Source organism: Macaca thibetana, chromosome 8 (assembly GCF_024542745.1).
Source record: "Macaca thibetana thibetana isolate TM-01 chromosome 8, ASM2454274v1, whole genome shotgun sequence".
NCBI classification, from domain to species: domain Eukaryota; kingdom Metazoa; phylum Chordata; class Mammalia; order Primates; family Cercopithecidae; genus Macaca; species Macaca thibetana.
The window spans coordinates 76,978-100,455 of NC_065585.1; the positions used below are offsets into that span (position 1 = coordinate 76,978).

At 47.8% G+C, this 23,478-nt stretch overlaps 2 protein-coding genes, 1 long non-coding RNA gene and 1 pseudogene across 7 annotated transcripts in view; 2 read left to right on the forward strand and 2 right to left on the reverse strand.

The window, feature by feature from the left end:
- Positions 1-897: 897 nt before the first annotated feature.
- Positions 898-23,478, reverse strand: part of LOC126960995 (UPF0488 protein C8orf33) — a 200,659-nt gene continuing 178,078 nt past the window's right edge. The window contains exons 2-6 of one of the 2 annotated variants that reach the window (XM_050800985.1): positions 4,469-4,488; positions 4,069-4,380; positions 3,818-3,902; positions 3,522-3,668; positions 898-2,950 (exon numbers count right to left, since the gene is read on the reverse strand). In XM_050800985.1, the coding sequence (XP_050656942.1) occupies positions 2,811-2,950; positions 3,522-3,668; positions 3,818-3,902; positions 4,069-4,380; positions 4,469-4,474 (690 nt within the window). In that variant the 5' untranslated portion in view covers positions 4,475-4,488 and the 3' untranslated portion in view covers positions 898-2,810. Of the gene's footprint in view, positions 2,951-3,521; positions 3,669-3,817; positions 3,903-4,068; positions 4,381-4,468; positions 4,599-23,478 lie in introns of those variants that run through there. The other variant, XM_050800984.1, reaches the window with a different exon arrangement.
- On the forward strand, positions 5,018-16,331 carry LOC126961009 (uncharacterized). Of its 2 annotated transcripts, none has more exons than XR_007728162.1 (3): positions 5,018-5,074; positions 13,245-15,606; positions 15,927-16,331. It is a non-coding gene; the product is annotated as an uncharacterized LOC126961009 (long non-coding RNA). The 2 variants fall into 2 exon arrangements; XR_007728161.1 differs by having other exon boundaries at positions 5,038-5,437.
- LOC126960998 (putative uncharacterized protein ZNF252P-AS1) lies at positions 17,597-18,314 on the reverse strand (annotated as a pseudogene).
- The window catches only part of LOC126960947 (zinc finger protein 252-like), a 52,643-nt gene continuing 47,558 nt past the window's right edge, over positions 18,394-23,478 (forward strand). The window contains exons 1-3 of one of the 3 annotated variants that reach the window (XM_050800862.1): positions 18,420-18,511; positions 18,844-19,003; positions 21,432-21,598. In XM_050800862.1, coding sequence (XP_050656819.1) covers positions 21,475-21,598 — 124 coding nt within the window. In that variant the 5' untranslated portion in view covers positions 18,420-18,511; positions 18,844-19,003; positions 21,432-21,474. Of the gene's footprint in view, positions 18,512-18,843; positions 19,004-21,431; positions 21,599-23,478 lie in introns of all 3 variants that reach the window. The other 2 variants (XM_050800864.1, XM_050800865.1) reach the window with 2 other exon arrangements.

Here is a 23,478-nt window from a genome sequence, read left to right on the forward strand (position 1 = left end):
TTCCTAAATTAATACTTTTATAATTTCCTATGCCTGTCTTTAATCTCTTAATCCCATCATCTTCTTTGTAAGCTGAGGAGGATATATGTCACCTCAGAACCCTGTGATGATTGTGTTAACGGCACAAATTGTTTGTAGAGCATGTGTGTTTGAACAATATGAAATCTGGGCATCTTGAAAAAAGAACAGGATAACAGCGATGTTCAGGGAACAGGAGAGGTAACCTTGAACTGGCCGCTGGTCAGCCAGACGGAACAGAGCCATATTTCTCCTCTTTTTAAAAGCAAATAGGATAAATATCACTGAATTCTTTTTCTCAGCAAGGAACATCCCTGAGAAAGAGAATGCGCTCTGAGGGTAGGCCCATAAACGACCCCCTTGGAAGCGTGCCGCCTTTTACGGTCGAAGCTGAAGGGATGAAATAAGCCCAGTCTCCTGTAGCACTCCCAGGCTTATTAGGATGAGAAAATTCCTGCCTAATAAATTTTGGTCAGACAGGTTGTCTGCTCTCAAACCCTGTTTCCTGATAAGATGTTATCAATGACAATGTGTACCGGAAATTTCATTAGCAATTTTAATTTTAATTTTAACGCCATCCTGTGGTCCTGTGATCTCATCCTGCCTCCACTTGCTTTGAGATATTTTATTACCTGATGAAGTATGTGTTCTCTGTGTTGGTATCATAAACTGAGGCAATTGCAGGAGTTGCTGATGGCCTCGCAAATCTTAACCCTGTCACTTTGGTTAAGACCATCTAAAGTACTACTATTGTAAATTTCATATTAATCCTTGTGTGCCTGTGCTGTCTGCTGTTAGTCTGCAGGTACACCCAACAGTTCCAAAGAGACAGCGACCATCAAAAACGAGCCATGATGACAATGGTGGTTTTGTTGAAAAGAAAAGGGGGAAATGTGGGGAAAAGAAAAACAGATCAGACTGCTATTGTGTCTATATAGAAAGAAGTACACATAAGCGATTCCATTTTGTTCTGTATTTGAGATGCTGTTAATCTGTGACCCTACCCCCAACCTTGTCCTTGCAAGAGACATGTGCTGTGGTGACTCAAGGTTTAATGGATTTTGGGCTGTGCAGGGTGAGCTTTGTTAAACAAGTGCCTGAAGGCAGTACGCTTGTGAAAAGTCTCAGCACCATTCTCTTAATCTCAAGTACCCAGGGACACGTCCACTGCTGAAGGTCGCAGGGACCTCTGCCTAGGAAAGCTAGGTATTGTCCAAGGTTTCTCCCCATGTGATAGTCTGAAATATGGCCTCGTGGGAAGGGAAAGACCTGATCATCCCCCAGCCTGACACCCGTGAAGGGTCTGTGCTGAGGAGGACTAGTATAAGAGGAAAGAAGGCCTCTTGGCAGTTGAGATAGAGAAAAGCATGTCTCCTGCCCGTCCCTGGGCAATGGACCAACTCAGTGTAAAACCCGATTGTATGTTCTGTTTACTGAGAAAGGAGAAAACCACCTTAGGGCTGAAGGTGGGACGTGCTAGCAGCAATGCTGCTCTTTATGCACTAAAAAGGTTTAAGGAGATGTTTGCATATGCATATCAAGGCACAGTACTTTTCCTTAAACTTATATCACAGAGATCTTTATTCACATGACTTACTGCTGACCTTCTCCCTATGATGATCCTATTATCCTGCCACTTCCCTTTTTCTAAGATGGTAAAGATAATGATCAATAAATACTGAGGGAACTCAGAGAGCAGTGCCAGCGTGGGTCCTCTGCATGCTGAGCACCGGTCCCCTGGGCCCACTTTTTCTTTCTCTATACTTTGTCTCTGTGTCTCATTTCTTTTCTCAAGTCTCTCATTCCACCTAACGAGAAATGCCCACAGGTGTGGAGGGGCAGGCCACCCCTTCACCACAGGGAAACCGGAGCCTAATCAAGTGTCTTAAACACATCAAGTTTGAAATGCCTATGAAACACCCAAGTGGAAATGCTGAGTAGGCAGCTAGGCTCCAGGTATCAATCGAGTCTGGGAACCGAGTTTGGAACATACCAGCAAACATCAAGCCACTAACGAGGATTAGGTCACCTGGAGATTCCCAATTCCGTGGAACAGAGGGCCTGAGATTGACATGGCCAACATTTAGACAAGAAGTCTGCCGAGGCTCAATCCAGGTCTCAGGCCAGAACTGTTAGGGCAAGAAGCTCCTTCCTCCTGAGAAGACAGCCATGCCTGGTGGCGGCCATGCTGGTTCCCTGAGGATGACACCTGCTCAGGAATGAAGGCAACATGGACAAAGGATCGAGGCAAGGGACTGGACCCAGGGAACCAGACCCCTGCCGTCTTCTGTACTTCCTCTAACACAGGTGGTCAGCACACTCTTTCACTCGTTATCCAATTTTATCAAAAATAAAGACTAGGGCAATGTGACATAACAGCATTAAGCACTAAACCATTTGACAGGAATTCCTTTCAAAAGTGAAAAACAGTGTATAATTATATAGCTTCTCCACTAATCTTTGTTACCAACAGCCACTTAATCTAATCCTAAAGACTGAGTACAATATTCTTTCTACAATACTTCAAACAGTCACTTCAATTTATTGTATATTTTCTAAATGCACCTCTCTCTCTCTGTTCTGAAAGAGAGAACATTTCATCACAAAACAAATGGGGTCTTTTGCCTATCTGATGGTCTCACACCTTCACAACAGCTCCAAATACTTGGACCAGCCAGGGACAGACCAACCCCAGGGTTCTCTGCCAACAGAAGTCCTGAAAAGGCTCTGCACTCAAAACAAACCCCTACACCACCCCAAGAGAGGGGGAATGTTCCAGGTCGGGGGAGAAGCTAAAAGAAATTGAACCTAAACTCTTCATCAGGAGTGTCCAGAGTGGCTTTGGCTCGCCCTATAGGGCGAGGCCTGCAGACCCTTCGGCTCTTCTTTCTGGTGGCTCCATCTACAGGCTGCACCTGGGCTAAATAAGCAGCTGTCAGGGGAGAGAAGCAGCGTATGTGAGAACTGAATAACAACAGCTAACATTACCTGTACAGTTATGTTTGCCCATACAATTCTAACCACTTTGAATAAATTAACTAATTCCTCAAATTTGTAAGGTTGATATTACTATCACCGCCCATTTAGAGAGGTTCAGTAGTTTGCAAAAGGTGTTAGTACTACTATGTGGTAGATCCAGGATTTGAACCTAGCTCATCTGGCTCCAGGAATTGCACTCAAACTGTTATGGGATATGGCTCCGTTGCCAGTAGAGAGAGCCAAGACACAAAGACATAACGCAGCTTTCCCCAAGCCAGGAGCAGGACCAACACAGGGTCACACTCTTTCCCGCTCCTCCCATGACCTCCTCGCTGCTTCCTAGGTTCAGTCCTGGGAAAAGGAGAGACAGGTCCATCCTTGCTCTTTCCCTGTTCCCTCAGGCTTCCCTGAGCTCATCTCCTTCCCCCACCAGCCTTGTTGCTCTGGGCCTTCTTCCTTTCACCCCCTAGGCACTTCCTCCTTAAATTAGGCCTTCCTAAATCAACCAGTTACTAGCTCCTCACCAGATCTGAGAGCCCGCAGGGCCTCACGCCATTCGGCTTCCATCTGAGCCCTATAGTCTCCAAACAAGGAGTGCATCAACTGCCTCTTCCGGGGCAGGGGCGTTCTTTTGCTGCGCAGGGTTCGGATTGCTCCAATAGCCTGCTCTTCTGCGAATAAAAACAAAGGACTAGTGAAAACCTCTACTACTGACCTCCTACCGCCCCACCGCAAAGGAAACAACTTCACCTCTGCCAGCACCTGCAGGCCAGGCGGTGCCACTGTTCACATTCCCCAACTCTATAGAAAGGTCCCTTACTCTGTTTTGGGGTGGGTTTCTGCCTCTTGAGGCCAAGCTCCAGTTGTTCCACACACCAAGCCAATTCCTGGGCCAACTGCTGCGCCTGTGAAGGATTTGGGGAAGTGGCTGTGAGAGGGCACTGGGACACAAAACAGCGCCTGGCCCCATCCCATCCCCCTCCCCGCCTTAACTCTGCGGACCCCAGATCACATGTGCCCGTGGATTCGCACTAGGGGATTCCACCCTTCCTGACTGACGCCCGCCCTTGCCTGGGCCTCAGCGCTTAGGGGCACTTCTTCTGGGGCGGGTTTCTCTGAGGCCTTCTCGCCTCCATTTGCCACAGAGGCCCTGTTCCGGGTTTTCTTCTTATTCTTTTGTTTTTTCGACGCTGCACTGCCTTCATCGCCTAACGGGTGCGCTCTGGTGTCGGCGTTACTGCTCGTGGGTTGCCCTGGGCAGAGACAGACAGTGGAGGGATTCCGGACGCTGGAAACCAGGCCGGGAAGCCGGTGTCTGCGGGACGCGCAGGGAGTACCCGGGCCTGGGGCCGCCGCTGCCTCCCCGGCAAGATGTCCTAGGGCCTGGAGAAAGGGGGGCAGCACGAGGGTCACGGAGGGCCACCGACAGTGCGACGCCCAGCCACCCGCGCGTCTTCTCCACACCGCTCACCGCCATGCTCCGCAGTCGCCACCGGAACTACGCGAGGCGGAGTCCGACGTCGAATTCCGTCCTCCAACAGGGCGCCTGCGACTCTAGGTTCCGCAGGGTCGCGGGCGGGGCGGGGCGGGGCGGGGCGCGGGGGCCCAGAGGGGAAGGGGCGAGGCTGGGGCGGGATGAAGCCGAGGCGAAGCTGAGACAGGGGCGGGGCGGGGCTGGGGCGAGGGCAGGGCGGGGCTGGGGCGAGGGCAGGGTGGGGCGAGGCCGGGGTCGGGGGTGCCTGGGGGATCCGGAAAGAGACTGCAGGGTGGTCTCGGAAGGAACCTTGTGAGCAAGTGCTCCCGGGCACTGATTATGTGCCCGGCACCCTTCCGGATAAAAGTTCAAAGCTCTACACAAGGGTGTGTCTTCTCAAGGCTCACCTTTTGGTGGGGAGGGAAAAGCAAGTAAACAGAACTTGAGCAGCTGTGGCGCAGGAGGGTGGTCGGCAAAGACCCCTGGGAAATGGGGAAGAGGCGCAGGCCTGGGACCCGGCGCAGCCCGCGGCGCTCGCTCCGAGAGGATCAGGGCACCGTCGGTTGAGAGGCCGGCGACGCGGGACGTGGGGGCTCGGGTGAGGTCTGTGAGTTGGGAGGTTTACTTCCGTTCTAACGCAGTGGGAAGTTGCTGCAAGATGTAAATCTGAAGAGTGGCATAATCGTAGACGTGTGTTCTGCGGTTCTCTCTGCTCCTGTGCAACGAGTAGGGCACATGGGGTGGAGGGATGTGGAGGGATTTCAGAAGCAGACGCGGGAAGAGCCTTGGACAGGATATGGGCGTGAGGGAGGGTGGCGGTATGGGGGAGAGGGAGAGCCCAATCCACCTCTCTTCTCCCGGATGCTTCCCTCCCACTATACCTTGCTGGAGACCTGGGGTCACACACAACACTCGACCCCCGCCGATGGAGGCCTGACAACCGAGAGGAATTGCGTAGGGGCTGAGGTGAGACTGAGTGAGGCTTCAGGAGCGGGCTAGGCCAGGAGGGTGGGTTGTGTTGCTTGAGAAGGTGAGAGTTCGACTTGTCTGATGATTCCTGTCGGGGACACAGGAGTGGAAAGTGGTGTTTCCTGAGACCGTGGGATGGGAAGTGTTAGCTGCCTGGTCTGCAAGGTCTGGAAGGGTAAAAGTTTGGTCATCGCTGGTAGTTATTTACTGCAGTGTGGCAGATTACCCCCAAAATTCAGCAGATTGGCCGGGCGCGGTGGCTCACGCCTGTAATCTCAGCACTTTGGGAGGCCGAGGTGGGCGGATCACGAGGTCAGGGGATAGAGACCATCCTGGCTAACACGGTGAAACCCCGTATCTACTAAAAAAAAAAAACAAAAAAATTAGCCGGGCGTGGCAGCGTGCACCTGTAGTCCTGGCTACTCTGGAGGCTAAGGCAGGAATGGCGTGAACCCGGGAGGCGGAACTTGCAGTGAGCTGAGATCAAGTCACTGCACTCTAGCCTGGGCAACAGAGCGAGACTCCGTCTCAAAAAAAAAAAAATCAGCGGATTGAAAACAACACATATTATCTCATACTATTCTGAGGGTCAGGAATCTAGCAACAGTGTAGCTGGGTGGTTCTAGATCATAGCCTCTCATGAAGTTGCTTCACCTTTTGAAGGGAGGAAGTTTTAGACATTTTAAAACCAGCACAGTTTGGTGTGCATTTTCGTCCCAGGAGACTGGAGGTTTGAGCAGGGAGTGCACTCCAGCTCCAAAAGGGCCTTTCTCTGTCTCAGTTGACTGGTCTAGAACTGCTTCTTCCAGAAAACCTCAGCCCACATATCTCCCTGAACACAGGCCTCACACCAGATTCTTTCCTCTTCCCTAGGCAACAGGTCCTATCCAGTTATTTCCTAAATAATCTCCACTGCCACCCCCACCCCCACGCTCCCACACACATCATCCCACAGCATGAACAACTGCAACGAATTCATCACTCATCTCTGTGCTTCCAGTCTCAGTCCTTCCTGTCTTTCCTGAACCACCTGCTGCTAGAGTGATCTTTCTAAACAAAAACTGACCATGACAGTGGCCATGCCTGCTGCCTAAAAATCTTCCATTTTCTCTGGATAAAGTCCAAGGTCCTTAATTGCCATGGACTACCCTTTGCCTGACTGTCCAGCCAGCCCATGCCCTACAAATCATACATACCTGTTTCCATGTACTCTGCCTCCACTGAGCCCCTCAATCCTCTGAGGATGCAGCAAGAAGGCCTTCACCAGATGCAGCCCCCCAATCTTGGACTTTGCAGCCTCCAGAACCAGGGGCCAAATAAATTTATTTTCTCTATAAATTGCCCAGTCTCACATATTCTTTTATAGCAGCAAAAAACAAAGACAGGCACCTTGACTATTCTTGGCCCTTTGTCTTTGTGTATACTTTTCATTATTTATTTTTTTGAGACAAAGTCTCACTCTATCACCCAGGCTGGAGTGCAGTGGCATGAGCTCAGCTCACTGCAACCTCCACCTGTGTGATTCAAGTGATTCTCATGACTCAGCCTCCCAAGTAGCTGGGACTACGGGTGCATGTCACCATGCCCATCAAATTTTTGTATTTTTAGTAGAGACCGGATTTTGCTATGTTGGCCAGGCTGCTCTTGAACTCGTGACCTCAAGTGATCTGCCTCGGCCTCCCGAAATGCTGGGATTACAGGCATGAGCCACTGCTCCTGTACATGACCAGCACGTACATTTTTAAAATCAGCTTTTTTTCCTATTAAAAACCTCTTTGAGATTTTTGTTAGAATTGAATTAATTCTATAGAGCATTTTGGGGGGAATTGAATCTCCATATTTAGTAATCATGAGACTAACCCGAACCTGGTATACCTCTTCATTTACATAGGGGTTTTTTTTTAATATTTTTAGTACAATTTTATAACTTTCTCTATGAATACCTTTCACATTGTGTTAATTATTCCCAGACATGTCATTTTTCATTGCCACCAGCATTCAAATTGGAGCATAAATAATCTATATCCTTATGGTAGATTAAGAAAAAGTTTGGTTTTTTTTCCCAGGTTCCTGGCAGAGAGCTCCTAAAACCCTTGGAATTTCCTCAGTGATAAGGGTGACAGCAGCATATTTTGTTCTGAGGTGACTCTTGGCAAGCCCCTAGATAGCTTTAGGATAGGGGCTGGTCACCAGAAAGATCAAGCCTTGATTAGAAGCTTGGAAGTTCTGACCCACCCTTCAACCTCTGGGAAGGGGAAAGGGGCTGGAGATCGAGTTAATCGCCAATGGACACAATTATGCCTGTATAATGAAACCTCAATAAAAACTCCAAAATGACTGAGTGGGCAGCTTTTGAGTTAGCTCATGTATCTATGTGCCTAGTAAGTGCTGTGCCCAGCCTCCACAGAGACAAGGGCTTTTGTGCTTGGGACCCTTCTGGATCTTGCCCTGTCTGAATCTGTCTGTTCATTTGTATCCCTTATCATTAATGGTAATGGTAAGTATAGCATTTTCCTGAGTTTTGTGAATCATTCTAGCAAATTATTAAATCTGGAAGAGAGGCTGGCTTTGGGGAATACCTGACTTTATAGCAAAGTCAGACAGAAGTGTGGGTAACCTGGGTACCCACCCAGGTTATTTTTGCAACTGTTGTCTTAAGTGAAGGCAGACTTGTGGGACTTACCCTTAAACCTGTGGTCTGATGCTCACTCTGGCAGGCAGTAAGAGAATCAAACTGAATTGTTGGACGTTCAGTTGGTGCTAGAGAAGGCACCACCTATTTTGTGTCAGGAGAGGAAAAACTTCTTAACCCGTAATAATTTATTTTTTGTCTCTCTGGTCTATCAATTAGTAAGAGAGGCATATAACACTCTCCCACTATGGTGGTGAATTTGTGTATTACTCTTTGCTATTCTATAATTTTAGGTATATTAGAGATTTTTTCTTCTGCAAATTTAAAATATTGGTACCTTTCTGGTGAATCTGAATGTTTCAGAATTATGTAACGACATTCTTTTAACTATAGTAAAACTTTTAGTTTGGCAGTTGATTTCATGTGATAGTTACAAAGCTTCAACAGCTTTCTCTTCTCTATTCTCTTACTTTCAAACTTTGTGCTCAAGTTTTAAGATCTCCATATGGCTTGATCTTTTAAATCTAGCCTTGCAATCTTTGCCTCATGACAGGAAAATTTAGCCCTACTGATAGATATTTTATTAGTTTTATCCTGTTTGTCTTTGTTTTTCCACACCTTTTTCCATTTCTCACTTTACTTTGGATTAATTATAGATTTTTTCTCTCTTCCCACGTTTCTCTCTCTGCTGGTTTGGAAATTAGGTGCTCTATTTTTATTCTTTTAGTAGTTGATCTTGAAATTTTAATATGCATTCTTAATGTATAAAATTCTTAAGTTAATATTTTTACTTTCCTTATGACTAATGCAAGAATCTTTTGTTGATGGCTATTGTGAGACCTCGGTTCTTGTCTTCGTAGTTTAAAATAATTTGGCCAGGCACGGTGACTCACACCTGTAATCCCAGCACTTTGGGAGGCCTAGGCGGGTGGATCACAAGGTCAGGAGATCAAGACCATCCTGGCTAACATGGTGAAACCTCGTCTCTACTAAAAAATTCAAAAAAATTAGCCAGGCATGGTGGTGGGTGCCTGTAGTCCCAGCTACTCAGGAGGCTGAGGCAGGAGAATGGTGTGAACCTGGGAGGTGGAACTTGTGGTGAGCTGAGATCACACCCTGCACTCCCGCCTGGGCGACAGAGCGAGACTCCGTCTCAAAAAAAAAAAAAAAAAAAAAAAGTAATTTTTTAAAAACTAGCTGGGCGTAGTGGTGTGTACCTGTAGTCCCAGCTACTTAGGAGGCAGAGGCAAGCGGATCACTTGAGCCCAGAAGTTCAAGGTTGCAGTAAGCCATGATTGCACCACCCTGCACTCCAGCCTAGAAGACAGAGACCCTGTCTCAAAAAAAAAATAAAATATAGGAGAATGGATGTCAGTAAATAAATGAAAAGCACAAAGTCATTAAAGGCACCACCACACAAGAAATTAAAAGCCAAAAAACATCTAATTTTTAAGTTAGGAAAAATTATGAGAAAATATATACCAAGAAGGAAGATGAAAAAAAGAATATGACATCAATTAAGGAAAAAAATAACCGTATAATTCCATAGTTAAAGAGAATGCTTGGGAAAGGGTACTGCTGTAAATTTTCCTGACTATAAGCATCTCAAAAAATCAGTGAAAATGCAGGACAGGAATGTGCATGTCCTGAAGAGAAGGCAGGTATCAGAGCCCTGAAATCTTCTTTATAAAGGGCCCAACTCCAGAGATGGTCTTCCTGTAACAGTCACATTTACTTAGACTGGATTTTGCAAGATTTTAGCATATGCGTCTTTTCTAAAACAGTTAAAGACAGTCCTAAGCTATCAAAGGTACATTTGCTGACAAATATGGCTCTGATAACACTAACAAAAATTAGTTCATGTCCAGTTATTAACAGTTCCCTTGACCTTACAACTAATTAATGAGGCAGATGAGGTACATTTTGTTATCATCTCCATTTTATAAATGAAGGAAATGGATTTTCAGAGCTTAAGGGACTTGCCCAAGATCTGTAAGCTTGAGTCAAAGTCTTAGACTTTTCAGCTGGTCTGTACATCATAGTGCATGGGCACCAGTCTAGCTGAGTTCTAGTTTGGTCAATTATTAGAAGTGTGACCTTGGCCAAATTACTCAGCTTCTATATGATTTAGGTCCCTTATCTGTGAAGTAGGAAAAAACAATAGTAATTACTGGGATGGTTAACTTTACCTGTCAAGTTGACTAGCCATGGGGTGCCCAGATTAAACATTATTTCTGGGTGAGGGCATTGCTGGATGAGATTAGCATTTGAATCAGCGAGGTAGATTCCCCTTCCCAACATGGGTGCATGTCATCCAATTTGTTGAGGACGTGACATAGAAAAAGTGGAACAAGGAGGAATTTGCCCCTTTATTCCTGTCTCACCTTGAGCTGAGATATCTACTTTCATTTTCTCCAGCCCTGGGACCGAGGTTTATGCCGTCAGCTCCCCTGGTTCTTAGGCCTTTGGATTCTGGCTCAGACTGAATTACACCACTGCCTTTCCTGGGCCTCCAGACTACAGACAGATCATAGAACTCCTCAGCCTCCGTAATTGTGTGAGCCATTCCATATCCATCTACCTATCTAGCTTCTGCTGGTTCTGCTTCTCTAGAGAAGCATGATTAATATGCCACCTGAAGAGGTTGTTCTGGGGAATAAATGGCACAGAATATGCACTCAATAAATGCTAAATGATATCATTGTTGTCAGGGCAAGTACTGACAGAGCATAATCAGAACTCTCAGTAATGCCAGCTGCCTGAATCCTCTCCCCTGAAATCTTCCCAGGCCCCTCAGGACACACACACAGACACACACACACATCATTGCCTTCACCCTCTCTTCCCTCCTCCTCACCTCCCAGCTCCCACTTCCATCTGGGAAGGCCTGCGCTGGTGGCTGCACTATATTGTTCTTAGTCCTTCACCATAGAGTCTTTATGGCAACCCCAGCCTATCCATGTGATATGGTTTGGATTTGTGTCCCAGCCACATCTCATGTCTAGTTGTAATCCCCAGTGTTGGAGGAGGGGCCTGGTGGGAGGTGATTGGATCGTGATGGTGGATTTCCCCCTTGCTGCTCTCATGATAGTGAGTTCTCACAACATCTGGTTGTTTAAGTGTGTAGCACCTCCCCCTTTGCTCTCTCTTCCTCCTTCTCCAGCCATGTAAGATGTGTCTGCCTCCCATTGGCCTTCTGCCATGATTGTAAGTTTCTTGAGGCCTCCTGAGCCATGCTTCCTGTACAGCCTGTGGAACTGTCAATTAAATCTTTTTTTAAAATATAAATTGCCCAGTCTCAGTTATGACAGAATATAGCAATGAAAGAAAAGACTTTCTTTTTCCTTTTTTTTTTTTTTTTTTTTTTTGAGATGGAGTCTTGCTCTGTTGCCCAGGCTGGAGTTGAGTGGCACAATCTCGGTTCACTGCAAGCTCCGCCTCCCGGGTTCATACCATTCTCCTGACTCACCCTCCCGAGTGGCTGGGACTACAGATGCCCGCCACCACGCCTGGCTAATTTTTTTGTATTTTTAGTAGAGATGGGGTTTCACCGTGTTAGCCAGGATGTTCTTGATCTCCTGACCTCATGATCTGCCCACCTCAGCCCCCCAAAGTGCTGGGATTATAGGAGTGAGCCACCGCGCCCGGCCTAAGAAGAGACTGATACACCTGCCTGCTGTGTTTAACAGAAGCGCTTGCTCAGAGGCTGACTGAACAGAAAGTTCTCTCACGAGCATGTTTGTCTCTCAGGAGCCCGCTCACCTCAGCACCTTCCTGGGTCAGCCATCCATGGCTATTTATCCATGCAGCACTGTATCTGACAGATTGTGGAGGGCTTAGTAAAGTCAAAATCTTGCTTCTTGGGAACAGGCTTAGTGGATAACGTCTTCCCAAGATCTCTGGAGCTTCAGTGGGGGTGATAGTGTTACAGTAGGTAGTCAGGCAGTCAGGAGAGCCCCCCACCCACCAGGAACACCAGGTGACCATCAGGGGATAGTCAGGCAGTTGTTGTCTCTTTCAAATAACAATTGGTTGCTGCCAGCACCAGGGAAAGGCAGTCTCCCAACAGATAGAAAACACCTGAAGCTGGTGATCAGCAGCTTCCCAATAAGATCTTAGGAGCTGGGCAAGCAGGCTGGAGCATGCACACTGGGAGGTGACGTGGCAGAGTTTAACTGGTTGATGACCTTATTGGAAGACTCAACCGGTAAGGAAAGAAACATCTTAAGTGAGCATACGCACAACTCCAGTAAACACACTGGGCATGTGCCCCACCTCCACTCCCAAGTGCTGGCAGGCCACTGGCATGTGGACAGCCCACCCCAAGGGAGGAATCAGAGAAGGGATGCACCCCCACCCCGACCGCCACAACCTTGCCAATGTATCAAACCCCAAGTCAAGGATCAAACCATGCATTTGATCTCTTGAGTGGCCCACTTGGCCCTCTTTCAAGTGTACTTTACTTCCTTTTGTTCCTGCTCTAAAGCTTTTTAATAAATATTCACTCCTGCTCTAAAACTTGCCTCCATCTTTCCCTCTGCCTGATGCTTCATGCCTCTCTGTCAAATTCTCTCTTCTGAGGAGACAGACCCATGTGGACTTACCACTGTTAACAATGGATCACACAGCAGCGAAGGAGACAGAAACGCCACAAAAGACCCTGCAGCCGGTCAGGGAAGGACGCCTGAGCGTCCCAGACGGCCAGCCCTACCAGGGGAACTGGCGTGAAGAGCCTAACTGTGCATTCCCGGAGAAAGCAGGGGAGGGTTCAGAGCTGACAGCAGCACCAGGCCAGGGGTACCACGCACACCCCAAGACTCATCTCCATTCCTGCTCCCAGAGGGAGGAAACAACCTGGGTGGGAAGCATGGTCCTGAGGCAGTCCACGTGCTTCTGGACTTCAACGCAGCTGGATCCACTCCAGGTGCCCGTGGAGAACTATGGTCTCGGTGGTGTCCGGACACACTGAGGCATCCTCTCTACCCTCACCCACTCGCCCGAGATGTGCTGGGTCCCCAAAAGCCCCAGTGGGACTTCCTTGAACGCACCCGCCCTTGCGCAGCAGGAGGCAAGGGAAGCTGCATGTGATCCTTATAGATACCTGCACCGTCTTCAAACGCTCAGAGAATCCCCCACTGACCTTTGCTTTCTGCCTTTCCACCTCCTTTACAGTTGAGATGTTTTTTATTGTCGAGTCGTGCTACAGCAGAATGTTCGTGTCCACCACAAAATGCCTGTGTTGAAACCCAGTCCCCACTGAGATGGTTCAGATGCAGTAATGAGGATGGAGGCCCAAGACAGGATTAGGATGAAGATCCCCAGGCTCCCCCTTTCCGCTAGGCAAAGGTGCAGTGTGAAAACAACAATCTGCAAACCAGGGAGTCACCTTCACCAAGAACAGCCAGCTGGCACCCTGATCTTGGACTTCAGCCTCCAGAACTGTGAGAAGTAAATTTTTGTCAAAGCCATTTATCCTATGGTAGTCCGTTTAGACAAGTCATAAGAGTTATTTATATATTCTGGATACTGTGCCCTTATCAGATATATCATTTGCAAGTATTTTCTTCCATTCTATAAGTTGTCTTTTCACTTTCTTGATGGTATTTCTTGAAGCACAAGTTTTTCATTTTGAAGTCCAACTTATCTTTTATTTGGTTGCTTGTGTTTGTGGTGTCACTTAAAAGAAACTATTGCCGAATTTTAGGTCACAAAAATGTATACCTTTTTTTTTCCTAAGAGTTTTATAGTTTTAGTCTTACAAATAGGGGTTTCATCATTTTGATTTTTGTTTGTTTTGAGACAGAGGTTTGCTCTGTTATGCAGGCTGGAGTGCAGTGGCGCAATCTTGGCTCACTGCAACCTCTGCTTCCTGCCTTTCTGCCTCTGCCCTTCCATGAAGACATCTTTAGCCTGCTCAGGCTGGACACACTGTGCCAGGCTTGCTATATGGATGGCCTCCACCCTGCTGCTCTTTCTTGTTTTGGTTCCCCCAGCCCCGGTATGGATGCTACCTTGCTCAGCTTTACTTTATACCTTTGGAACTAAGTTGTCTGGAAAGGAGAAGAGGAAATGTAGAACCTTGGTCTTTAGAATTAAAAAGCTGTGGTCTTTTTATTATACCATATTTCCTGCTTGCTGTATTGTTTCAGGTTGTGAGGCAGATAACCAAGAGTTGCCTCTCCAAAAGGAACCCCTAAAGCATGAAACCACAGTGGGTTGTGTAAGTGTTAAAAAGGAGATATTGACTAAGCACCCAACTTTTTTAAAGCCTGTGAAGTTGTGAATCTACTAGAGAAATATCAGGGAAATCTTTGTAGAGGAAAACTAAGAAAATGTTTAAGTACTAGTCAAGTAAATGTGAAGATAAGTCATAGTGATCCATAAAAACATTCCATGGGAGAAAAGCCAGGAGTATAACAAGGTTAACAGCTTCCTAGGCTTGACTTCAAACCCTGTAGCATATCTGAATGTTCCTACAAAAGAGAAAACCTATTAAGGTAATTCATCTGGACACAGCTTCAGATAACTCACATTTTAACAATCACCAGAAAGCCCACATCCTAATGAAATCTCATAAACACGCAGAATGTCAGAGTACAGCCTTTAATGAGCACTGAAATAATTACCGTGGAGAGGAATTGTGTAGTGTAGTGAACATGGTAAGCCTTAAGAAGGACTAATGCAATTTAGAAAACACCATAGATTTCACTATGAAGACAAGTTCTATGAAGGCATAGTGTGGGAAAACCTTCAACCACAGCTCTAATCTTGTGTAACACCAGAGAACCCACATTGGAAATAAGCCCTATCAGTGTAACAAATGTGGAGAGGCCTTTGTTCAAAGTTCTATTTTGCCATCACAGAACTCACACTGGAGAGAAACCCTATGAATGTAATGAGTGTGAAAGAGCATTCTCTCTGGAATCAACCATTATGAAGCCCCAGAGGAATACTACTGGTGAGCAACCCTACACACATGTAAACAATGTGGGAAGGTCTTTAGTCAGCATCCAGCCTTTATTTGACATCTGGAAGTTCACACAGGGTAGAAATCTTATGAACATACTGGATGCAGAAAACCCTCAATAACAGTTCTGCCCCCTTCGCCATGGAAGAGCAGACTGGTGAATGTAGTGTACAAATGTAATAAAGACAATTTGCTAAAGGTCATTTAAACCACAGGTCAGACTAGACCTTAGAGCAGTACAGTTCCTCCAGGATGTGACTGCTGTGTGCTGTGACCAGAAAGTAAATTACACTGTACTAGTTTCAGCTGGAAAACAGTAAATATTTTTTTGAAACATTAATCTGATCTTGCCTCTCTCTGCTTAAATCCTTTAATGACGTCCCACATCTTATAGCAGCATTTCTCAAAGCTGCTAACAGCAGAGGTAATGTGGAAGGAAAATAAAATAAAATAAGTAATATTAAAGTTTAAATAATAAACATAACATAGGTAATAGTTAACATTTAGTGTAGGCATCTACACATAGGCTAAGAAATTTAAGCAGCCCCGCCCAGCATTTCTAAGAAGGTGCAGCTGCAGGCCGGGCGCGGTGGCTCAAGCCTGTAATCCCAGCACTTTGGGAGGCCGAGACGAGCGGATCACGAGGTCAGGAGATCGAGACTATCCTGGCTAACACGGTGAAACCCCGTCTCTGCTAAAAAATACAAAAAACTAGCCGGGCGCGGTGGCGGGCGCCTGTAGTCCCAACTACTCGGGAGGCTGAGGCAGGAGAATGGCGTGAACCCGGGAGGCGGAGCTTGCAGTGAGCTGAGATCCGGCCACTGCACTCCAGCCTAGGCGGCAGAGCCAGACTGCCAGACTCTGTCTCAAAAAAAAAAAAAAAGAAGGTGCAGCTGCAAGCTTATCTCACCCTTCCAAGCTTACCTCCGGCCTCCCGACTCCCGCATACTTCTGTAATTCCTGTTTTCCCTTACCCCAACTCTGTCCAGCTTCAAGGTTGACTGGTCAAGATCACTAAATGTAAGTTTTCTCAGAATTGTCACAGGTTGAATAATTTACTGTCTTTGTCTGAAACTTGTATCCTGCCTTGTTTTTCACGCCTCAAGCGACAAATAAGCAAGCCTGCTTTCTCTGTCTGGGTCGGCAGCCATTTTGGGCATGAGCCTGCTGTCTGCCCAGGTACCCGATTTAAAGTTGTCTTTGGTCTCCAAAGGTCTCTTTGTCTTCCATTGCTAAAGTGTTTTTTTTTTTTTTTTTTTTTGAGAGGGAGTCTCGCTCTGTCGCCCAGGCTGGACTGCAGTGGCCGGAACTCAGCCTCCCGGGTTTACACCATTCTCCTGCCTCAGCCTCCCCAGTAGCTGGGACTACAGGCGCCCGCCACCTCGCCCGGCTAGTTTTTTGTATTTTTTTTTTTTTTTTTTTTAGTAGAGACGGGGTTTCACCGTGTTAGCCAGGACGGTCTCGATCTCCTGACCTCGTGATCCCCCCGTCTCAGCCTCCCAAAGTGCTGGGATTACAAGCTTGAGCCACCGCGCCCAGCCTCCTTGGCTAAAGCTTTACTGCAACAGTAAGTGCTCACTAAATACCCCTAGTAAGTTTGGGATCAAGGGAGTAGGAAAGCTGGAAGAAAAGAAATAGCAGTCAACAGGAGAAGTGAGGAACTGACCCTACTGTCCTTTTTTAGGCCGGCTTGTGCCAATGGGCCAGAGTGGAACAGGCATCCCATGGAGTATACCTGGAAGATTCCTGGGTCTTCTGCATGAGTTGCCCCTAATGGCCACAGTGTTTCTAAAGGAGAAGGCAGGTACGTGGTAATTGGGGCGGCCATCCGTGTTAGCTAACTGCCTTTATCCAAAGTTAAAACAAACCTCATATCTCTATGACAAGCAGGCAATTACAACTTGGAGCCAGCCACCTGCTAAATTCCCAGAGACAAGGAGGGGAAATATCTTCCTTGGCCTTTATATTTCAAAGAAATCACTCTAAGGTCCTTAAGAAAGACATTCCTGGTTTATAAAACTGGCAAGAGGCTTATGTAGCTTTTTTAAAACTTTGCATATATCTCAAGAGGGCAAAGAAAGATTTTTCTATTAGAAAGTTTTCTAAAAGAAATGCTCTTGGTGAAGGGAAAGGAGTGTCTCTTCCCTTGGGCACCATGAAAAATCCAACTTTAAAAAAAATATTTAGGGCCAGGCGTGGTGGCTGACACCTGTAATCCCAGCACTTTGGAAGGCTGAGACTGGTGGATCGCTTGAGCTCAGGAGTTCAAGACCAGCCTGGGAAACATGGCAAAACACCACCTCTACAAAAAAATACAAAAATTACGGGCGCCTGTGGTCCCAGTTACTCCGGAGGCTGAGGTGGGAGGACCGCTTGAGCCCAGGAGTCGGGCAGTAATTGCGTCACCGCACTCTGGCCTGGGAGACAGAGAGAGACCTTCCGCCCCAAAAATTAAAAAAGATTTAGTGTGGTGGCACGTTGCCTGTAGTCCCAGTTACTCGGGAGGCTGAGGCAGGAGGATCGCTTGAGCCCGGGAGGTCGAGGTTGCAGCCTGGGCGACAGAGCAAAACCCCGTCTCTAAAAAATAACATACATACCCTATGGCTCTTCCCACAACTGCTCATTCTCTGACACCTCAGTGCTCCCACTGTCCCGCTGAAGACAGGATGCTTTCCTTTCCATTCTCTAAGTCCTCCCTCGGGGCCCGTGCTCCTCACCTGCCCTCTCCCCTCACTCCGCTTCACCCCCGCCCGCCGCCCGTTCCGCACGCGCGTCTCAGCACCGAGCAGTTGGTTCTCCAATTCCAGCTCCACCGGAACAGGTCTGAAACCTCTCTGCACCTCGGTTTCCGCATTTAAGCGATGGCAGCAGCCTTCTCGAGGGGGCGGTGAGGTCAAAAGACTTACAGGTGGGAAGTGCAAGGTGCACAGTGGACGCGAGCTGGATTCTGAGCTTGATCACTACTTGGAGGTGGGGAAAAGGCGCCCCAGAGAGGGGGACAGTGCGCAGCCAGACGTCCTAGGTCAGGAAGGGCCGGGTCCAGAGGCCGGAGAACAACCCCCGGCTGAGGAGCGTCCGCAGGAACGCCCGGTGTTGGGGTCCCTTCCTTCCTTCGCAACCGCACGCCGCCGGCGGCACCTCTGCGCCTGCGCCCTCTCACCCGCAGATTCCGCCAAGGGCTTGTATGGGCTTAACCAAGAAGGAACAGGACTGCCGGAGCATTGAGTACTATCAGCCGCCTAGAGCGGACCCACGAAACCTGGAATTCAATTGGTTGGTGAGCTGAGGGGCAGGGCGGAAGTTCAGATTAGGAATTCAATTGGTTGGTGAGCTGAGGGGCACGCGGAAATTCAGATTAGGCATTTCCGGTCCAGGGGGTTTGGCTCGCCACGGCACGGGAGTCAGCGTTCGTGCTCCTTCCCTTTCCGTGGTCGAGCTGAGTGAGTCCCGAGCTAGGGCGCCTGGTGCGGAGGTGCCGGAGCGGTGCTGGGGCGGGCAGGGACGGTGCCGGGGTTCTGAGGGGCCAAAGGACACAGCTCGCGGCCTCAGTGACCCGTAGAGGACGCGCCGAGGGCGGCTGCGGGTTGTTGAGCGCCCGCTTTGTGTTGACCGAGGGGCGGGCAGGGCGAGGGTGATGTGAGCCGGAAGCAGAGGCGGCCGGGCGTGCGGGTCCGCGGGCTGTCCTCCACGCTCCGGAGCAACATTGAAGCAGGGAAGCCTGATGGATAAAAAGGCCTGGCAGAGGAAGGGAGTTTGGGCAATGTAAGGGGGTGAGCTGAATTGTGCTTTTTTTTTTCTTTTCAGAAGACAGAAAAGTGTATTTTATTTAGCAGGAATGGACTGAAAGGGTAGAGCGGTGGTGTGAAGGAGCGTCTGCTGTGGGGAAGGAAAGGAACAGGCAGGAAATGATATCTCACACATGCGCTGGAACAAGCTGAACGCTCATTCGTTTAGTAGGCACTCGGTAAATGCTGACTTACTGATTAAGACAATTGAGACTTAGTATTGTTTGCGGTTTGCTAATACTGTGCTGAGCATTTTATACATATTCTCATTTAACTCAATATAGTCACTTAAGGAGTAGTGTTAATCTCATTTTATGGTCTGTGGGAAAACTCAAGTCACTTACCTGAGACCTCCGCATTAGTAAGTGGTGGATCCAAGGTTAGAACTCAGTCCTATTCGAGTCCAGAGCCCATGCGCCTAACAGCGGCATTACATGCCTCCCGCATGAGTTTAGGAGTGAAGGCAGAGTGCGTTAAGATGCACCGCTTGTGATTCACAAAGGGCAGAAGCAGCAGGGGCCAGTCAAAGGCAAGCCCTGTCTGACGACTGGAAGATTCCCTCTGACCAAGGTGTGCCTCAGCTGGAGACTGTGAAGACATCAGTGAGCTTGTGTTCATCGGCCAGTCAGAAAATCTGTCCAAGAGAGGCTTAAATGACGAAGATGAGGCAGGGTTTGTTCCAGAGTTTGTTGTGAAGTGCCAGGGCTCTAGAATGTGTCTCTGACTTTCCTTTGTGGTCACTCCATTCCCCTTACTTCCCTTCAGATGCCTCTTGGCAAACTTCCCTTAGCATCTCGGTGACGAGAACTGGGCCTTGCGGTCACCCAGAGCCGAGGGAAAAGGGCGCATTTCCTCCTGAACTAAACGAAGGAATTTGTTTATGTGCAGAGGGCTGTGAGGAGGTGACTTGCTGTGTATGCCGAGGCCAGTTGGGAAGGCTTTTGTGGGAGTGACATATGTCACTGCTAAAATAAAACCAGATTTGTGGTTTTAGATGTCATCTGTGTACTGACAGTTTTCAGTATATACCCAACCAGCCCAACTTCACTCTTGAATTTTCAATTTGTATATCCAAATGCCCTAATTTTCCATTTGTAAATCTAATAGGTATCTTAAACATTACTGTATACAAGAAAACTTTTACATTTAATCCTTCTGCAGTCTTACTCATTTGAGTATATGGAAATTTCATCATTTCAGTTGCTCAGGCCAAAACTCTTGTGTCTCGGCCTACATGAAATTCATCTGCAAATCCTATTGATTGTGCCTTTGAAATGTATCCATAATCTGACTGCTTTTTGTCACTTCTGCCACCACCAGTCTAGTCCAAGACATTCATCTCTAGCTGGATTGTTGCTAGAACCTTCTGACTGGTTTTGGTTTTTTCCTTACCCCCACCCCATAGTCTATTCAAAGCACCCTCAAAGCAGCAGCTGTGGAGACCACATCTGAGGTCATATCACTCTTCCCAGACATTCAGAATAAAATGCATAGCCCTAAGGCCCGCAAGGTACCCTCCCCAGAGGGTACCCACCTGTTGCACCCTCCCCTACTCTGTTCAGCCCCTCTGGCTTCCTTGCCTGTCCTTGAACACAGGTGTGCTTGCATCTCAGAACCTTTGCACTTGTGCCCTCCTCCTGCCTGGGATGTACCTCCCTGATATCCACATGGTGCCTACCCTCGCTCCATCCAGATCTCCGATTTGTTGTCACTTTATCGGAGGTGTCTTCCCTGGCCATCCTGTGTAAAATATCTCCACCACCAGCCGCTGCCCTTATGCTGCGGCATTCATTCTTTGTGTGTCACACATACATGTCAACTTCTCCATTTGCTCATTCACTGCCTCAGCACAAGAGCCTGGTCCGCTGTTCTCAGCTGTTTGCCCTCTGCCCAGGACCTCATAGGTGGGCCTGGGAAATGCAGTGTATTCTCTCTCCTGGCCAAGTGCACCGCGAGGGTCCTGGCTTTCACATGGTGGCCTCAGGATGCTGTCATCCCAGGGGCCTCAGGAAAGCCTCTCTTGAGACATGGAGAAGTATAGCAGGAAAGTGGGGAGGGGATATGATCTCAGAGACCACTGGCTACTTTTAGTTCATCCACCTTTCCTGGGGTGTTCAGGCAGCTCATAATTGGGTCTCTGCTACTACAAAAGGTCTGGGCCCTCTTAGAGCACCTGTGGGGAGCAGAAGGTTGGTCAGGCTCCATCACCCTCTTCTCCCTGCGGCTCTGCCCACACCTCAGGACAAGCTCAGAGACCTAGTGATGGCTGTCATGCAGCTCCTTTGTGGGCTCCAGGTGAGTGGTCCTCATGGAGACTCTTCCATGTGACCTCAGCCTTTTCTTGGCAGGAGTCTATGAGGGGCTGGTCCCAGAGGGTGGACAGCTCCTTGTCTCCTCCGATGTCCTCTGTTCCTGAGTTCAAGTCCCTGAAATGTACTTCTCACTGTTTTCCTGTCCCTGGACCAGGTACAGTAGAGGTCAGGATTGGGGCACACCAAGATGAGCCAATATAGTGTCTGCCTTAAAAAGTTGACATTAGTGGGGAAGACAGGTACATGTTCCCAGAGGGATTTTACCAGTCCTGAGCCTAGTGTCTTCTCCCTCCAGTTCCTGACCTGAGGGCTGCATCAAGATCTTGTCATTCCACATCATGGTTTCCTTTGAGGATGTGGCTGTACTCCTCTCCCAGGAGGAGTGGGACTGTCTGATCCCTGCTCAGAGGGGCCTCTACAGGGATGTGATGCTGGAGACCTATGGGAACCTTGTCTCACTAGGTAAGTTCCCTCCCTGGGGCTCGGCTCCTGGGCTTCCTGCTCCTTAACCTTGAGGCTCAAGCTTGGGGCTCAGAGGCTCCTCATATTCTGGGACCAAAGACCAGACATTTTGACCCTGGTACCATGCAGGTCTAGTTTGCACAGAGATGGGAACAGGTGGTACTGGGACCCTCCTTGATTTTTTTTTAATAGGCAGTGTCTCACTCTTGCCCATCCTGGAATACAGTGGCAAGACCATAGCTCACTGTAATCTTGGCATCTTTGGTGGAAGAGATCCTCCCACCTCAGCCTCCCAAGTGCCTGGGACTATAGACAAGGGCCACCATGCCTGTCTTATTTTATTTTTTTAGAGACAGAGCCTGTATGTTGCCCAGGTTGGTCTCAAACTCCTAGCCTCAAGGAATCCTCCCACCTTGGCCTCCCAAAGTTCTAGAATTACAGGCATGAGCCAGCATGCCTGACCAACCCTCCCTGGTGTACAGAAGGAGAATATTATTCATTGCACAGTTAGTACATTCCTATCCCTGAATTAATCTTTCTGCATCTTGAAGATCAGTGGTAGGATACACAGTTTATAAATGAACCTGAGGCTAACAAATACTGTCACTTTTCATAAGTTTACACAGCCTATTGGTGGCAGATCTGGGATTTGGATCTGTTTAGTTTCAGGGCCCTGCTTTCCTTTCACGGGAATGTACTCTTCCCTTTAGCCCTTTTTTTTTTTTTTTTTTTTTTTTTTTTTTTTTGTTTCTGCTAGCCTTTATTTGAGCAAATTTACACAAAAATCCCCAATCCAACATTTACAAGTGAATCTGTATAAATCCCATATGCCTCTTTCCCAAACAAACTGAAAAATGGCTTTATGACAGGGGTCCATGACAATAGTATAACAAGATTTACTTAAACTGCATCATTCTCATTTAAGTTATACTGACCATTTTGGATAATATGCTCAAAAATGGAGGAAAGCACATAACACCCTTGTTTTTTTTTTTTTTTTTTTTTTTTTTTTTTTTTTTGAGACGGAGTCTCGCTCTGTCGCCCAGGCTGGAGTGCAGTGGCCAGATCTCAGCTCACTGCAAGCTCCGCCTCCCGGGTTCACGCCATTCTCCTGCCTCAGCCTCCCGAGTAGTTGGGACTACAGGCGCCCGCCACTGCGCCCGGCTAGTTTTCTGTATTTTTTAGTAGAGACGGGGTTTCACCGTGTTAGCCAGGATGGTCTCGATCTCCTGACCTCGTGATCCGCCCGTCTCGGCCTCCCAAAGTGCTGGGATTACAGGCTTGAGCCACCGCGCCCGGCCAACACCCTTGTTTTTAAAGCTTATTTCCTCTTGTATCAGTCTTTTGTCAAAGGCAAATACTTTTACTTTTTGGATAAAACCAAGGTATAATATCAATTAACTTTTAAACCAAAAGCACAAAATGTCCCAGTTGATAGTTCTGGCATGAGTAAAGGGAAGGGACATGAAAGAATGTCAATTCCTACAAAACTTAAGTTTAGGGTCACACTTGGGAACAAAAGCATCATCAAAATAAAATATTCTCTTCTATCTTCTTGACATTTTGTCACATCAGAATAACATAACAGAGTAGCTTTCATTGCTCCTAAAAAGGGGAAAGGCACCAGTCAGAAATAGGAAAGAAAATCTTGTTAGGCTAATGGTACATGACAGAATTTCACATTAAAAAGTTTACAGATGGAGGCTGGGCATGGTGGCTCACACATGTCATCCCAGCACTTTGGGAGGCTGAGGCCAGCAGATCACTTGAGGTCAGGAATTCGAGATCGGCCCGGCCAACATGGTGAAACTTCGTCTCTACCAAAAATACAAAAACCAGCCAGGCGTGGTGGTGTGCGCCTGCACTGCCAGCCACTTGGG